Source organism: Prionailurus bengalensis, chromosome B1 (genome assembly GCF_016509475.1).
Source record: "Prionailurus bengalensis isolate Pbe53 chromosome B1, Fcat_Pben_1.1_paternal_pri, whole genome shotgun sequence".
In the NCBI taxonomy this organism is placed as follows: Eukaryota; Metazoa; Chordata; class Mammalia; order Carnivora; family Felidae; genus Prionailurus; species Prionailurus bengalensis.
The window spans coordinates 141,976,515-141,990,996 of record NC_057344.1 but is presented as its reverse complement, the minus strand read 5'-3'; the positions used below and the strand labels follow the sequence as shown (position 1 = coordinate 141,990,996).

Here is a 14,482-nt window from a genome sequence, read left to right as displayed (position 1 = left end):
ACATTTATATAGGGTTAAGCATACTGCCTGAGACATACTAGGTGCTCAAAAAATGTTCCTGTTTCTCTTTCAGATGCTGCATTTGATTACATCCCCTTCTAGCTCTGAAACTTCATGATTCTTACCATAGTGTATAGTTCTTGTTATGTATTGGTTCATACATTTTTTTTACACATTGTACAAATTCAATGAATAAATAGTCTCTACCACAGTTGGCAGAAGACTGGGTAAAACAAGATGCACATTTTGATAAGGACTGAAACAAAAGCTGAATTTAGCTTTAATCCTTTCTTTCTCTGTCCCTTTACAGTAACTTGAATACAGTTTTGCTTGTGTATATTTGAATGTGCTGAAAGTGTAGAAATTTAGCATTAGTTCAGTTCAGGGACAGAATTCAATATTTTCCCATGGGGACTGCTCACCTGCTTCCCAAACCAGGAGAGCTACGTTTCTGTCCCCAGCAATTTCTAAGAACATAACATCAACCATATTGCTGGGTGGAGATTTGAAGGCAGCATACGGTACAAGTACAACCTTAAGAGCTCATCACTTCTGTACTGAGTTCATACATGTAATGCACTGATATGTTGCAAATGTCCAATAAGAACTAGTTCTTATTTTACGTTCCACCGAAGTTTTGTATAAATGGAACTGGGAGCAGGGTAGGAACAGGGTAGTAGAGTTCTGCCAAAGGAGGGAAATGCAAAAGGTATCAAGAAGAGGGAAGGCAGGAATATACCCAAGAGTGTAACTGTAATCCCACTAGGACACATACTTCTTTAGACAGGAAGGTATTCCTGCCATGACAGATGAGCCTGAGGTGCTTATACCCATTAGAACCTCTCCCTACCCCTCCCACCTCCACCTTCAGCTGGGTTGGCTATCAAAGTGCCTTTTCTGGTGGTGAAGTTGCCTACCTCTTGTAGTCTTTTTATTTTTTATAAAAAAAATTTTTTTTCCAACGTTTATTTATTTTTGGGACAGAGAGAGACAGAGCATGAACGGGGGAGGGGCAGAGAGAGAGGGAGACACAGAATCGGAAACAGGCTCCAGGCTCTGAGCCATCAGCCCAGAGCCCGACGCAGGGCTCGAACTCACGGACCGCAAGATCGTGACCTGGCTGAAGTCGGACGCTTAACCGACTGCGCCACCCAGGCGCCCCACTTGTACTCTTTTTAAAAAGCATGGTCAAGTTGTAGGAGAAATTCTATCATAGAAACGTATTTCACGTCAAATAAGTCATTTTTCCTGTTACGAATATTTGTGAGCAGCTTGATATTTTAAACTACACTATCATATTGATTTTTCTTAGATGTATATAAATTCTGACAAGGTATAGTGATGATGTCGAGTAGTTTTAACAAAAGATTTAAACGTTGGTGACATCAAAAAACACATTTTAAAATAATGGAAACAGGTTTATACTCTAATGGATTTCAGGACTGCTACCCTTTTGGAAAGAAAAGATATGGGTATTTATGCAGGTATAAATATTGTTAGGGAGGGAGAATAATTATTCCTAACAGTACGCATAATGAGGCTAATAATAATAGAAGATATATCACCAAAGGAAAACATTGACTTGTGAGAAAAAGAAATTACTCAGGCACTGGAAGAGATGACTTATAAAGCTTATAATGGTACTGGAATAAACCTTTTGGGATAAGCACATTTTGTTTGATCTTTGTCAGTTTTTCTCACTCCATACAACTTTGAGAGTCACCTTGGTGTAAAGTGGATGAGGGTCAAAGCAAAAAGAAAGGTTATAGTTTTCCACTAGAAGACAAAAATACAACAATAATCCCTCCTTCCTCCATTGTCAAAATCCTTCTTGTTTAAGGATATTGGAATTCTTTATTTGGCTACCATGATCTGTTGACTTTTATCAGAATATTGTAACATGAAACTATGCCAACTGAAGCAATCTATTAAAAAAAAAAGTCTTCCATTATATGGCTAGTTTCCAACTACTATTATAGCAGTAAAGCTATAAACATTTGAAATATTGAGATATGTATTAAAAAACTGAAATGTAGTTTTTTTACCTTTGTTAAACCATTCTGTATTTGTGTACTTACTATAAGTTACTTCGATGACAGTATTTTAGAGGAACAGAATCTACATCATCCATACATTTTCTCCTAGAGATTTTATTTTCCTGCAGGAAGCCAAATTGGATGTTCATCTGCAACCATGGTTTAATAATGAGTACGAAACTAAAGACTAGAATTCTTAATAGAGTTTTTAATGAATTAGTGTCTCATTTCTGCCTACAAATTGGTTCAAGAATACTCATTCTCAGTTCACAAAGTTGTAGGAAGATACAATGTGATAGTTAATTTTAACATCTTTTCTGGTAAAAGTGTTTGCAAACGTTCAGCACTCTTGTCATTAGTAATATAATACTTTTGCATTCTTAATAATATGTTTGTTATTGGTTTTCATAGAATATTGTGGAACTAACACTCCGTGAAGATCAGAGAATATTTAAATTTTATTACATGCTTGGTGGAAAATTTAAGTATACATTACTTGGTGTTACACATAATTTTTGAGAGGGTCCTATGCCTTAAACTAATTATCAAACTCCATATCAGAAGTCAGGTTACGTGGGTACACAAAAGTGAGTTTCTTTGCCACAGCAATTGTGGTAAATTTGCTGTGATCATAGGAGACTATTATTGTATTGTGATTAGGTGTGGTTGCATTAAGCCCAAACTTTGTATGTTAGGCTGATACCAGTTTTGAGTTGTATGGAATGACAAAATTTCTCCATTAGACTGCTTGAAAAAGATCATTGAAATGTTGTAGAAATGAAACTCCACAGTAAGGAAAATGCTCAGTTTATTTCTAGATGGAAATCCCCAATTGTCACACCACATCAATCATCTGACATATAATCTGACTTCCATTGAGCTGGAATGTACTTTAAAGGTCAGGTCTCTGGATGAAGAATTTTAGCTTAGTGGGTTATGTAGCAAAGATGCCTAAATCCAGAGCACAGTTTTGGCATTGGCAGAAAAAGCTTTTCTTCAAATAGCAGAGGGGAGGAAAAGTGGAAGATTATTAAACTCAAAGTCTTTTGCCTAAGCACATCTGCCTGTATCCTACTAACAAGTTGGATAAAGAAATAGAGGTTGGGATAGAACCACATTTATGGACTTTCATAGAAGGTGCATACTAGAGTCCTGCAGGCACAGCTTATTTGGCCTACATTTAAAAATTTTAGAAAATGCCATATTAGAAAAAAAATTCCAGATATCTGGTTTCTCTTAATTGGAACCCCTGGCCACAGTGGGCCTGTATTCACAAGGGCAGGGTGGTGGAAAGCAGTCTAAAGCTGATAATTGGGTGCTTTATTTACACATGCTCTGTAATTTGTCATTCTCTTACATGTCCCCAATGCCTGCCTCATTCTGTAGGCATTGGGATTTCTGCAGTTTATGAAATGGACGCAATGAGCTTTTTGTTTTGTTTTGTTTTAAGTGGGCAAATCTCTTTGTTAGAAGAGCGTTGGAGGAAACTCAACGCTTCCAAACAGTCGTAAACCTGCCGTTTTTCAACCTATTTTTTCAGAATGGCCTAAAGTATGAAACTAAGTATCAAAGGATGGACCTTGTAGTCCCAGCTGTGCCACTACCCAGCTGTGTGACCTTGGGCGAGTCGGCTAAGCTCTCTTGGCCAAAGGTGATGAACGGTCTGTAAATGCACTTAATACCTGTTCCGAATATCTCACACGGCTGTTGCACAGCACACGAGATTTTAAAAAGTACTCCTAAGCAATTTTTAAACCGCAAAAACGCTTCCCAGCACAGGCGCCTGTTAAGAGTGTGACACGGTGGCTTTAGAAGTTGGGTTACTGGAATCCGCTCTAGTTCCGTGCTGCTCCCACCTCCCACGCTCGGGGGTGGGCGAACGGAAGAAGATTCTCAGGGGAGGTCTGGAAAACTGGCTTAGAAATGCAGCGAGAAGTTCCTCAGCGGGGGTAAAGTTGTTGGCGGCATTTTTAAGTATCCAGAGCGACACACCAACTCTTAGCCGAGATCACAGACACTGCTGCATCGCCACCGCGGGACTCCAGTTCCCGCCCCACCCCCAGCTCGAAGCTGGAGCCCCACAGGCCTGACCTGAACCCTCCTGGCCGGGACCCCCAGACCGGAGGCTCCGGACCTCGCCCAAGTTCCCAACCCCCACAATCACCTCCCCCCCCCCTTCCCTCTCCACGTGACAAAAGCCGGAACCGTCACTTCCGGCGGCGCGGGTAGCGCGCCTGCGCGGGGCGCCCGGCCTCAGAGAGCGGTGGGCAGCTGCACCGCACCGCCAACGGCCGCGAGTGGCGAGCGGCGTAGGTCCAGCTCCCGCGGCGGCGCCGCTGGCTGCAGTCTTGAGGGTGTGCGGCCGGAGAGGTCCAGCCCACTCGGCGGAGGGGCCGGCCGCCCCGCCCCCTTCCCCACCTACCTCCCTGGCGCCCCCCTCCCGGGCTCGCGCTCCCGACGCTCAGCGAGGCTGCTTGGGAGCCCGGGGTTCTCGCGGAGGCGGCGGCATCGCCCCCGCATTCGGCCCCGCCCCCTCGCGCCCCGCCCCGTCCCCGCCCTCTCCACCGCCCTCTGCGGGATCCCGGCAGCTGCAGCGGAGCCGCGGAGCGGGCGGCGGGGTAGGGGCAGTGCGCTGGGGGAGCGCGGGATGTGAGGCTCGGCGGGCCGCAGCGCGCACGGACGGTCGGACGGGCGAGGGGCGGCGACCCCTCGCGGACGACCGACCGCGCGCCGGGCAGAGGACTCGCTCTCTCGCTCGCCCTTGCGCGAACCCCGCGCCCTCCAGCGCGCCGGCGGGACCATGAAGAAGTTCTCTCGAATGCCCAAGTCGGAGGGCGGTGGCGGCGGCGGCGGAGCGGCGGGTGGCGCGGCCGGCGGGGTCGGGGCCGGCTCCAGCTCCGGTAGCTCGTCCGTGGGTGTCCGGGTGTTTTCGGTCGGCCGCTACCAGGTCACCCTGGAGGAGTCGCTGGCCGAAGGTACGGGCGCCTGGGGAGGCTCGGGCAGGCAGGTGAGGGAGGGCTGGGGTGTGGCGGTGGCTTCTCCCGGTCCTCGCCCGCCTCTTTCCTCGCCCTCTTGGTTTACTCTTGTCGGTTCTGCCTCCTGTGCTATGCCAGCAGGGGCTCTTAAAAAGTAGCTCGGGATTTTTGCTCTGAAACCGGCTTTTCTCGCTGCTGGCAGCTCTGACCAGGGTACAGTTCTCTCATTACGAGTTCAAGTCATTTTCAGCCCTCCTTGACGCGAGGAAATAAATAGAAAACGTCCTAGTGAGTGATGTGGTGTCATGATTGGACCAGTGACTCATTAGAGGGTCAGATCGTGCAGGATCGAGGCTCTGTTCTGCCAGCCGAGGCTTGGGCGGGAGTAGTGCGTTGCTATCTCCAAGTCTCCACCCGCGCCCCAGGGCACAGGACCCTGCAGCCCCTGGTGTGGAGCTGGGTTTGCTTCTGCTCAGTCTTCGGTTGAAAGACAATTTATTTCTATGTGGTGCGTGTGTGCGTGTGTTGGAGTGATACTTTGCCCCAAATTCAGTTAGTAGGTTGCTTTGGGGGAGCAGGTAAACTTGAAGTCCATTTGCCCTTGTTTTTTAGTGTCTTTATCAGGGTACTATTCATACCCTTTCAATATGTCTCTTTGATAGTACTTTAAAGGGTGGTCAGAAAGCAGGTTAACTTTCAGTTGTGAAGTTTTGCGCTCGGTCCTTCATTATCTTTACCAGGCTATGTCAGCGGTTCCAAGTCGCTTACAAGAAAGTTTACTCCATTAAAAAAATAAGGTCCTGCACTTTAGTTTTGAATTTCTTGTGTAATTGGCTTGTAGAAAATAGTTTCTCTTATTTATTGCATGCTTCATTTGATCTTTGAGTTTTTAATTGCTGGATATTACAAAATGAATACTTTAAAAAAATCGTGAGAAATTATTTGTTGATACATGGCCCTTTTACAATTCAAGGTTAAGAGAAAAGAAATTAAAGAGTAGTTATGGTTCTCTGAAAGTCAGACGTTGATGTGGTTTGGAGACTGTAGACTGAGATTCCACTTAGGGTTTTTTGAAATGCCATAAACAGCACACTAGTGCAAAAGAAAAATATGAAGGCTTTGTCTATAAAATATTTAAAGAGAAAGAAATCTTGAATTATTTGGGGGATGAGTGTTATTGTTTTGTAAGACATTGCCCCTAGTAATGAGCCTAGCCTAACCTTAAAGAGGTGGGAGAAGGATCCTTAGCTTCTCAAAAGAATGAATATATGGTGATTGGTTTTGATAGACAGATTTACTATGCTATAAAATTTCCTAGCTCCTTATTATACATGGATTTCAAATGTTGGCTTAGATTGAGTTGTGGGTTTTAAGAAGACATGGCTATTAACTCACATGCTGTACTTGTTTCTGTGAATTGTAGTAACTAATTGAAGTGTGGCTTGAATAGTATTAAACTCACTTTATTTCACAAAATCCCAGATCAGTCTTTTTATTTAGTAGAAAGAAAACATTGACGTTAAATCAAACTAGACTTTGGATTTGTGGCTTCTATCACTGCTCTAAACATATCCTATCATTACCCTAAGCAAGTCATTTTCAGTAAAAATTAAGTAATTTTGGAAAATGAAAATAAAAATGAATAATTTCAAAGGGGGAGTGCTCACTGAACCCCCCCCCCCCCACACACAAATTCAAGGACTAATGTTATTGTTAGAGTGTTCCACTAACTTTTGCTGTAAATTTTGTCATTTTTTTCTTAGGAAAATTCATAATTGAGTGCTAGGACAAAGTAGGAGCTGAAGAAACCCTTTTGGAAGATGGGACTCCCCCACTTAACACACCAGCTGCTGGACTAAGACTTTTATTTAGTCTTCTCTGAAGGGGAGGGGAAGCTTTCTTCCCTGTTTATTTTTTTTTTTCTGTTCACACATACAACTGAAATTACGTATATTCAGTTTACTTTTTGATCCTGACAGTTTCTTCTTATGTAAGATCCTTAATACCCTGTCTCCTTTCCAAATAATTTAGACAATTTAGACAAGATCTTTAAGCACAAGGTCTGGTTCACATTCAAGAATGATCATTCACTAACTGACAGATTTGCTGGGCTGTAAGATTAGGGCAAGTGGTTGTGGAAAGGCATTAGAGTTTGGAGTACCTTAATTGGGGAGAGGTATACTGTTGAGTGGGAAAAGGGGTAGAAATAACAGAACTAAAAACAAACGTGATAGGTTTTACATTTTTTTGCTTTGGGTCCATGTTGTTTAAACAGGGCCAAGACTGTAGGTGCTGTGCTCTGAGGTGTTTTTGCCATGCTACTGCAAACATAGGCGTCTTGTTCACATTGACCTCTGCGGTGTGTGTGAGTCTTTAATAAATCTGGTATTCTTTCTCTCTGTCTCGTATTCTGTCTTATATTCCCCCTCCTTCTCTCTTTCTCTCTAAGTAATACATATTTATATATTTGATTCATACTATTTACAGTAGGTATTTTTTGTAAAGTCACTGGGTAGTGAATTAGTGAATACTCAACCATTGCCCTTGGGAAATACAGGCATAGATACTGCAGGCCTCTGTTCACAACATCTTTGTCAACCAGTCAATATATACCCTTGTTTTATGTGTGTTTCTGTTTAAAGACTTTATATAATATATATTGTTGACTCATTACAACTGAACTCATGGCTAACAGCACTGTAATGCATGTCTAAAATGAAGCTTATCTAAAATGCGTATTTTCTTTGTAAGGGACATCACAACCTTCTTGAATTTCGGAGCACAAGACGACACTTTGCCATTATGCTTGGGGCCATTTTAAACTATGAAATCACCAATAAAAAGCACAAAAATGAGAAAAACATGGCACTAAACAGACCTCAAAAAGTGCTCTTGTTTATAAACAAGGCAGAACTTCATGTTGACTCCACCTGGCCTTCTCAAAATTGTCACTGCTGTGCTCATCTCCGCAAATGATCATGAAAATGCCATTGTATAGATTTTGGGATACAGATAAATTTTAGCAACTACATGAATTTATAAATATGGAATTCCCAAATAATGAGAATCAACTACATGTGTATGTATATGTTTATTATACATATACGCGTATATTTATATATTATATATTTAATTAAAAATAATTAAATCGGAGGTATATTTTTATGTTATAACTGAACTGTTGGAGTAGTTTCTTCTCTGAAATATACTTTGTGTCATACTCTCTACCTAAGTATGTGTATGTTTGAAAATGCTGACACCTTGCACCTTTTTAATTCCTGCTCAGAGTTTAGAGGACTAATATCATCATCATAGTGGAGCATTTTCATGGTTTTTTTTTTGTTTTTTTTTTTGTTTTTTTTTTTCCAAAAACAGTTTAGTTTCAGGAGTACCTGCTAACCAAATGCAGCCTTTGCCTCTAGAAATGAGGTAGAGCCATATGTTAATTTTAGCTTGAAACAGTGTGAAATTGTCAGGCACATATAATTCAATTATATTGACTGTATATAATTCAATATCGTCTTTAAAGTTTTTTTTAAAACGTAGGACTGGCTCTTTGGTCACATGCCTACATAGGCCTTCAGTGCTCGTCAGAGGATTTCATGTTGATTGGTAACAGGAAGAAGTTGGTTCTCAAGCAGGGGACTTCTTTTTCTAAACGTGTTTGGTACAAAGTGCTTAAAGAAATGGGGAACCTGGAGGCTGGGACACTATCCATAATTTGTTGAGATAATCTAATTGTGAGGTTATGGGGGCGGGGTACGAGTGGTATTTTGAATATGATTGCATGGGTACAACTTTCTGTCATGGGGATGGGGGTTGTTGGTCCAGTCAGTACAGGTAATTGGAGGCCAGGAGTTTACTACAGAATTCTGTAGAAGGAGCTCAGTAGCTCTCTTAGATAATTGCTTAGATTAGGGTGAGTTAATTTAGGCTAAGTGTTCACTGATTCTTACTGTTAATTTTACAGGAAGGTGGTAAAATACATTCGATTTTGCAATATAAATCAGTCTGAAAATGATGGATTTAAGCATGATAATTCATTTGCAGGAATGATCTGTGGCTGCCCAGTAACTTGTAAGTTGAAGTTTCTTTTTTTTTTTTTTTTTTTTTTTTTCTTTTTTTATTTTTGGGACAGGGAGAGACAGAGCATGAACGGGGGAGGGGCAGAGAGAGAGGGAGACACAGAATCGGAAACAGGCTCCAGGCTCCATCAGCCCAGAGCCCGATGCGGGGCTCGAACTCACGGACCGCGAGATCGAGACCTGGCTGAAGTCGGACGCTTAACCGACTGCGCCACCCAGGCGCCCCTGTAAGTTGAAGTTTCTAAGAGAGGACAGAGAGAGCACAAGGGGAAGATTTGATAAAAATATTGACAACTGTTACTACTCCATAACTATTAAATGCCTTTTATGTGTCAGGCTCTGTAGTAGGCACTGTTTATACAGTGGAGAACAAAACGTATTTCTTTGTCCTTACGGAATTTACAGTCTAGTATAGAAGATAAATATTAAGAAATCATTAAGTTAATGTAGTTAATTTTGATAATTGTCATGAGAAGAAAGCACAGGGTTTTTGTGAGAGAATAATTCAGTTTATATTGGAGGGTCAAGGAAGACGTTTTCTGGTATTTTACCAGAAATCTGAAGTATAAGAAAAGTTAGGTAAAGGCAGAGGTGTGAAGGTGGGGGTAATGTGGAGTATGAAGAGAGAGGTCTATATGTGGGTAAGAGTTTTAGGAACTGAAACATGCCCAGAGCTGCAGAGTATAATGATTCAGTCAGATGGTGGAAGGACCCAAGATGATGTTGGAAAGGTGACCAGGATCCAGGACTTTAGGATTTTAGATTTTATCTAAAAATGCAGTGGGAAGCTATTGAAATTTCAAATTAGGGCAGTGGTATGCTCTGATTTGTATTTTCACAAGATCATGGTGATTATTGCATAGAGACTGGTTGAGAAGTATACAGATTAGATGGTTAAGATGGTGGCAGTGGGGATGGAGACAAACGTTACAGTGCTTAAATGGGAATACCTGGTGATGGTTTGGATTGGGGGGAGGGTATTATAGGAACTTAAAAAAATGACTTGCTTATGCAGCTCTTGGATTGGAGGTACCATTTGTTTCTGGGAGAGTAGAGAAGGAACAGGTTTGTTTGTTTGTTTGTTTGTTTGTTTTTTTAGGGGGAAAAGGTTAGGAAGATACCCAGGAGTTCCAGACGTATTTAGTTGGGATGTCTCGGAGGAAATAAATGTCAAGTGGGATCCTGAGTATATGGTCTGGTACTCAGCAGAGGTGTCTGGGCTTAGTGATAGTTTTTTTTTTTTTTTTTTTAAGTTTATTCATTTTTGAGAGACAGAGCACGAGAGAGAAGGGATGGAGGGGCAGAGAGAGAGAATCTCAAGCAGGCTCCACACGCCCAGCACAGAGCCCAATACAGGGCTGAAACTCACCAACCTTGAGATCATGATCTGAGCTGAAATCAAGAGTCAGATGCTCAACCTACTGAGCCACCCAGCTTCCCTGAGATAGGTATTTTTGATAAGTGAACATTTGGCTGTTATTTAAAGCCCTGGGACAGGATAATGGAGGGAGAGAGTACAGAAGGAGAAGGCTCACTAAAAGACTCTGGTAGAGGGGCGCCTGGGTGGCGCAGTCGGTTGGGCGTCCGACTTCAGCCAGGTCACGATCTCGCGGTCCGTGAGTTCGAGCCCCGCATCGGGCTCTGGGCTGATGGCTCGGAGCCTGTTTCCGATTCTGTGTCTCCCTCTCTCTCTGCCCCTCCCCCGTTCATGCTCTGTCTCGCTCTGTCCCAAAAATAAATAAAAAACGTTGAAAAAAATTTAGAAAAAAAAAAAAAAAATAAAAGACTCTGGTAGAACGTTGGTCTCATACATTAGTGTTCATCAGAATCATTTGGAGGCCTTGGTAAACCACAGATTGCTGAGCCTGACCTCCAAGGTTTGATTTCATATGTCTGGGTAGGGCCCATAATTTTCATTTCTAACAACTGGCTCACTGATGCTGATGCTGCTGGTCCAGAAACCACACCTTGAGAACCACTGATTTAGAGTAAAAAAAGGAGCTGCCAGAGAGTTATGAAGAATACCAGGAGAATCTGATGCCTTGAAGAGGAGGGAGTGGACAATTTGAGAGTCATCTTGATCATGTTGTTTGGCCAGGCACTCACAGTCCTTCATGCTTAGCTTTTTTTTTTTTTTAAGATTTTATTTTTAAGCAATGTCTACACCCAACGCGTGGGGCTCAAAATCAGGCTATTTCCTGATTATACTCTTTGCTCCAGCTACAGTATGCTCCATTCCCTGTTGTTCTGTGACTGAATCTGGTATCTTGCCTATCACTACCTTTGCCTGTGTAATCCTAGTTGTCTGACTGCTAGTTATGATCACTGCCTTCTTCCTGAGGACATTTGTAGCTATTTATTTGCTTTTTTCCCCTCCCTCTTCACATTTAATCTTTTGTTTTGAGATACAATTATGGAAGCACGTGGAAACACTAAGGTGGTTATTGTTCCTGTCTCATTTCCCCTAGCAGATAGTAAAATTCTTGAGGCTAGAAGTACTATTAATTGCTTTTTTGAATCACACAGATTGCTGTGTCATATCATGGACCTTCAAATTCTTTTCAAAGGAAATGATTTTTTGGCTTTTTTTTTTTTTTTTTTTGTAATGAATCCAGATGGAGTTCTTCAATAGAATTTAAGACCTATTTACAAATTGAGAAGCACCAGTGAAGGGCTCTTTATTTCTTGTCCCATCAAAGGTCTTCTGCTTAGGTCAGGGGACCCTGAATTTTCTCCATTGGTGAAAGAAGACTTTGTTTTGTTTTGTTTTGAAACCTGCACATGCATGTTCACAGCAGCTTTATTCATCAGTCAAAAGCTAGAAACAAAAGGAGTCAACATCATAGTGGCATAAGATGTACCTTTTTTCTTTTAAATGTGAGATTTATTTTTAAAAATTTTAATTCCAATATAGTTAACATATAGTGTTGTATTAGTTTCAAGTGTACAATACAGTGATCCAACAGTTCCCTACAGGTGAAGACAAACTTGAAGACAAAGTTTAAGGCAAAGTGTCATTTCTGTTAGCTTCCTTGAAACAACAAAGAAAGAACAGTTGGATGCCCCTTTATAGTTATTTTTCACTGTTGACGTATTTTTCTTTATTTAGCAAAGGTGGCTAAGTTTAAAAAAGAAAAGTATTGTTACATGCAATTATGAAATTTTTAAAAATTTTACTTATTTTTTAAAATGTTTATTATTTTTGAGAGAGAGTGAGCACGAGTGGTGGAGGGGCAGAGAGAGGGGGAGAGAGAGAATCCTAAGCAGGCTCTGAGCTGTCAGCATGGAGCCTGAGTGAGGCTTGAACTCATGAATCCGTGAGATCATGACTTGAGCCTAAGTCAGACACTTAACTGAGCCACCCAGGCACTCAATGAAATTGTTTTATATTGTATAATTGATTTTGACAGTGAGCTTTTTGAGGGCAGGATCTTATTTATCTCTGTATCTTCAGTATTTTGTCCAGCAATTTTGTTTTTGTTGTTGTTGTTGAATTAAACTCTCAAGGAAGCATTGCTTCCTTTTTTATAACATGGAGTTAATATTTGTTATGGAGATTAAAAGGTAAAGTGTGATATTAACACGATAATGTGTGACAGTACCTAACCATACATGCCAAATCTTTCAATAAATGTAGGCCAGTTTTAGGTTCAGATTTGGTTATAAGCTTTCAGTGAAATCTGCTTTTGGAATTATAGTAACTTGCTTGTAGTTTAGGTATTAAATTTATCCTGAATTGAGTATCACATTTATGTTTGTAAAAAATTTGAATTATTTTAATGAGATAATTACTTTATAGCATTTAGCCACGTACAGTTTTTAAGTTTCAATCAGTTATATAGAATAGCAGCGTTTGCTTTGACAATGAAATGAAAGTGATTTGTAGCATTACTAACACATGCTTCTCTTTCAAATTATGTTATCATAGGGATAGCTCTTTGGTTACAATTTTAATTGCTATGTTTTCTCTAGAGGTGGCAGTTTTATTCAAGGTCAAGATACACTAAAGTAATTCCCAATTTTCAATTTTTTGAAACCAGTATAGTGGAAATTATATGTTATCTCCAAAAATGGTTCTAAATTGCACCGACATCAAATTTCTTTGCTTTCAGGTGTCATCAGCTTTGTGTGGTTAATATTGACTTGCTCATGCTGAGCAGTTTGGAAAGGTTGTCTTTGATTATTTAAAAAATAATAGAAGTAAATTAATGTTTGTTGGCATTTTTCCATTATGGGGTCTTCAGGAGGGGAAAAATACAAAAGGTACTTAATGTTGTTTATATTAAGGAACATAACTAGAAGGTGGAATTATTGTTTGTCCTTAGATTGATTTTGGACCTTCTTTAGTGTTCTTTACTCATCCTGTAGATTCTCTTGGTTCTCTTTCATCCTTTCTTTTCCTCCTTTTTGGGCAAAACTTGAAGTAGAACATAAACATTTATTAGAATCTATATGGTAGCTATCAAAATGATTAAAGGCTTGACTTGGAATTCTGAAATTAGGAGTCTTGAGTGGCGATTTCAGAGCTACAGAAAGGTTTCATCACAGAGTTGAGACTGTTTATTCCTTGCTTTTATCATACCTCCATCCATCTGGTGAACAATTTGTCTACCCACAAGCCTACTATTTTTAGGAAACTTGAGTTGGGAAGTTGAGTGGTTAATGACTGAACTGTTTTAAATAGTTGGGCATTTAGTTAATTTGGAGATTCTCTTGTCTGTGTGTATCATCTTTACAAATGAGATCAGTCAGCACATTTCTGCTAACAATTTGCGTCTCTTTGAAGGAGAGTGGTTGTTAGTCTTTTTACAGATACGCTTTCTTATGGAATTTTTGGTTTATCCTAGTCTTGTAGAATTCCAGTAAAGTTTAAGGGCATAGTTTGGGATGTAGCCTTTAGAGAGGCATTTTGCAGTGAATATTAGTTTTATTTTTTAGATTTTCAAATGTCTTTACTTTTTATTTTTGTGTGAGAGAGATATACAGAGTTGAGTGGGGCAGGGGCAGAGGGAGGGAGACACAGAATCTGAAGCAGGCTCCAGGCTCTGAGCTGTCAGCACAGAGCCTGATGTGGGGGCTCCAACTCACAAACCCTGAGATCCTGACCTGAGCCGAGGTCTGACCCTTAACTGAGCCAGCCAGGTGCCCCGCAGTGAATATTATTTTAAAATTTGAAACAGTTGTTGCTACTAGTTTGCCTATTTTAACATTTCATTAAATCTTTGAATTGGTGTCTTCTTGGAGGCAACTATTAAAAACAGGCAAAGCTGGGAGTTGGGCCAGCTGATATTCCCAGTTCCGCCACTAATTTGCATTGTGACACTGTGACCTCTGTTTCCTCAAGAAAAAAAATGAAGTGGATGAAGATGAATCTGTAACATCTTTT

General features: G+C 40.9%; 1 protein-coding gene and 1 long non-coding RNA gene across 6 annotated transcripts in view; one reads left to right on the top strand and one right to left on the bottom strand.

Annotated features, from left to right (window-relative positions):
* Positions 1–4,553, bottom strand: part of LOC122478748 — a 41,988-nt gene extending 37,435 nt beyond the window's left edge. Inside the window, exon 1 of the long non-coding RNA XR_006296162.1 lies at positions 4,459–4,553. This is a non-coding gene — a long non-coding RNA (uncharacterized LOC122478748). The remainder of the gene's footprint in view (positions 1–4,458) is intronic.
* A 74-nt stretch (positions 4,554–4,627) lies between these two features.
* BMP2K (BMP2 inducible kinase) overlaps positions 4,628–14,482 on the top strand; it is a 136,423-nt gene continuing 126,568 nt past the window's right edge. For all 5 annotated transcript variants that reach the window (XM_043572393.1, XM_043572391.1, XM_043572392.1 and 2 more), the window contains exon 1: positions 4,628–5,011. In XM_043572393.1, coding sequence (XP_043428328.1) covers positions 4,837–5,011 — 175 coding nt within the window. In that variant the 5' untranslated portion in view covers positions 4,628–4,836. The remainder of the gene's footprint in view (positions 5,012–14,482) is intronic.